At 40.5% G+C, this 3,251-nt stretch overlaps 1 protein-coding gene across 1 annotated transcript; it reads right to left on the bottom strand.

Annotated features, from left to right (window-relative positions):
- Positions 1–282: 282 nt before the first annotated feature.
- LOC122067721 (transcription factor FAMA-like) lies at positions 283–2,965 on the bottom strand. The gene is made up of 4 exons (XM_042631559.1): positions 2,561–2,965; positions 1,797–2,450; positions 1,044–1,484; positions 283–967 (listed from the first exon to the last, which is right to left on the bottom strand). The coding sequence occupies exons 1-4, from the start codon at positions 2,588–2,590 to the stop codon at positions 884–886; spliced, it is 1,209 nt and encodes a 402-aa protein (XP_042487493.1). The 5' UTR covers positions 2,591–2,965; the 3' UTR covers positions 283–883.
- Positions 2,966–3,251: the final 286 nt, after the last annotated feature.

Below are 3,251 nucleotides of genomic sequence, written 5' to 3'. Positions count from 1 at the left end.
TGTCAACCCTAGCCAAGCCGGCAAAACCAGACCAAAATGTCCAAAACTAGCCTGACCAAAACTGAAGATTATTGGATATCAGTAATGGATTGGGAAATTGTGAAACTTAAATCATACCACATTGAAACCAAACCAAGCATAGAAATAGAATCGAAGCCGAAACCAATCTGAAAATCGTTAAAACCTCTACTTCTTTCCATAATGATGTAAACATATACATGGTAAATTGAACTGAAATCGAATAAATAAGAGAAATTATAAGAAATCAAAAACAAATCGAACTGAAATAGAAATCAATTTTTTTATTATTGAGTTGGTTTCGATTCACTCATTCTCAAATCATAATCATTAAAATCAAATCAAACCAAATCAACCAATCAACACCCTTAAATGAGGGCATGCAGATCTAGGGCAACCCACTAGCCCAGGGTCCAGGCTTCCATCCAGCCATGGCCTTATTCTAGTAGTCCCCATCATCTGCTCTACAAATACATTGATCAGCAGCCGATAACCAACAAAGATGAAATTTCTGACAAGTCAACTTACATCAAGACAGTACTGGCACGTTGACCTTCCACAACCCTCACAATCTCACTTACATGATACATGCACAAACATTTTAAATCACAGACTACACCATTCCCAGAGCTTGTCTCCTGTACCCTCCCCCACACTTCCTCTTCCACACCCTTCTCTCTTCTCCACCAAGAAATCTCACAAGAAGATAACAAAAGCTGTTTCTCCATTATCTTGGATATACAAAACACTACTATAGTGACTGCACAAAGGGCTTACTAAAAACTAAATATCTGATCATTTCCTATATGTGATTAAGAGTAGACCTCGGCCTAACAGTAAGGTTGCTTCATTATGACCTAGTGGATCATATGATGGTGCTTGCATGGATGAATATCTGTTGGACTGAATTCGCGATATCATCTGCTGTAAACCTTGATTCGCTCGAAATCTGTAGATAACATTTAACATTTAAACTTAATTTGAGCATCTTGAGATTTAAATTGTTAGTGAAGGTTTGATGTTACCTTGACATTAAAGGAATAGAGAACTGTTTGTTCAATGGTGGTGATGTTGGTGTGAAGGATATCAAACTGCAAATCTTCAAGAGCTGCTATTGTCTCAAGGAGCTGACCTTGTCTTCTTCGAGAAAGGATCTTAATCATGGCATCAAAGCCTAAGAGCTTTACTTCAACATCAGCTAAGTAGGATTTATTCTCTGCTGTTTCTTCGCGAAATCCAGTATCAAAGTCTGCAAGCTTGATTTGATCATTAGGAAGTAACATAGGAGGAAAGAATGATGATTGCTGAGGCTGTGCAATTGGAAGTGGAGACTCTCCCACTGGTCGTGGCGGCTCACTGCTGCTACCGTAGAGTCTTCGCCGCTTCTGAGACTCTAAGCATTGAAGTAGTTGTTCCAATTCTCTCACAAACTCTATTGCACCACCAATAATTGATGCTTGATCTCCCTGTATAGATAGCAAATTCTTAGATCTAATGCAAATCTAACAAGTGATATCAGGGTTTTATCGGATGTGAGTAGTCCGATGTGAAGAGTTATAAGGACTTGGGCATTCTCCATAATCGCTAACTTTTAAGGGTGAGTTCTACCGAAGTCCCAATAAGTAATATCAGAGCTGCACGTCAACTCTAGTGTGCCTTTGAGGATGGAGAAAATCCATCGAGGAAGAATCCCTAATTCTAGTACATAAAGCCTGAATAAAAGAACCACAAAGGAGGAAACAAATTAAGATAGGATAGTGGAAGAAATTAATTAGTACCCTTTGAACATAAGAACCAGGCATGAGAGACCTCAAGACTCTAAGGTGCTCATTCATCTGCTTCCTTCTATTGCGTTCCACTGCAATATGAGTCATCCTTTGGCTCTGAACCTCTTCACTAGTCTTGATAGTTCTCGATCGTTTTCGCCGGGCCTTGGCCTCACCACTAGGGTTCTTTTGAAGGGTTCCTCCAAGCATACGGAGCCGCCGTACCGATGTGTTCTCAGAAACCCTGCCTTCTTCTTCTTCTTCTTCCTCTCTTTCCTCCTCTTCAGCCACTATTGTCTTACTTTCTATACCAATACCACTTTGAAATTTATCATCAATTATAGCCGGTGGGGGTATCAAAAGACTCTGGTCCTGCAATTTTTCACTCAAAACTGGGAACTTGAGGAAGTAAACTGGGTCGAGTCCATTCTCTTCATCTGAGACCTTGGTCTGGTTTAAGGCCAACTTGGGTCCAAAATCGGCGAATTGCATCACGTCGGCGAAGCTCAGTCTATCCGAAATCGGTGAATTGCTCAACATATAGTCTACCATTCCAGCATTGGAATTCTCTCCGGTGATGCCTGGCCTGAGAAGTTGCTGCTGCTGTTGATGATGATGATGATGATGGTCGTAATCCGAGGATGTGAAGCTAGCAGGGAAACCCACCTGCAAAAATTGAGGTTCCAAGTGAAACATGGCCACAGAAATAGAAATACCCAGAGAGAGAGAGAGAGAGAGAGAGAAAATAGAGAAAAGAGTGAATGGAGTGAGCTTACTGGGTAGTTTTCTTCTTCCTTGTCGTCCATTGCTATATATATATAGCTGTGGTGTTGACTTGAAGAGGTAAACCTGAGTGAATCGAATCTCAAACCATATGGGACAAAATTCTTCTTTCAAATTACAGAATTTGCTGGGTCCCCTAATAAGCTATCAGGAGAAGATGAATTTACAGAGTAAATGGAAGGTTTGTGAATCTAGACAAAAATATTAAGACTTCAAAAATTCATACTTTTGCTATCATTTACGGGTTTGCAGAGCAGAAATATATAGATTTGTTCCTCTCTTTCTCTTTACCTAGGAGCAGGAAAGAGAACAGCAAAGAAGGAACATATCTGAGAGTTTGTTCTTTGAAGTGGAAAACCATACACAGAAGCTTACCCACATCCATGCATGCTTTTGAAAACTTCTGAGTATTAGATGGAGGGGATGGTGAGATTATCATTTTATAGGGTTTCCTTTTGAGCTGGCTCACGAGAGAGAGAGAGAGAGAGAGAGAGAGAGAGAGAGAGAGAGAGAGAGAGAGAGAGAGAAAGAAGGGGAGCCTGTTATATTGATTGAAGTAGATATTAATCACCTTTCAGCACCTCCTATTTAATTTTCTCACAGGCCAGCAACGCTCTTTCTCCTAATTCATGAATCAAAGGATGAATTTTTTCTTACCCCAACCCACCCCCCCAACCCACCCCC

This window comes from Macadamia integrifolia, unplaced genomic scaffold, assembly GCF_013358625.1.
Source record: "Macadamia integrifolia cultivar HAES 741 unplaced genomic scaffold, SCU_Mint_v3 scaffold3085, whole genome shotgun sequence".
NCBI classification, from domain to species: Eukaryota; Viridiplantae; Streptophyta; class Magnoliopsida; order Proteales; family Proteaceae; genus Macadamia; species Macadamia integrifolia.
This window is presented reverse-complemented; position numbering and strand designations above follow the sequence as displayed.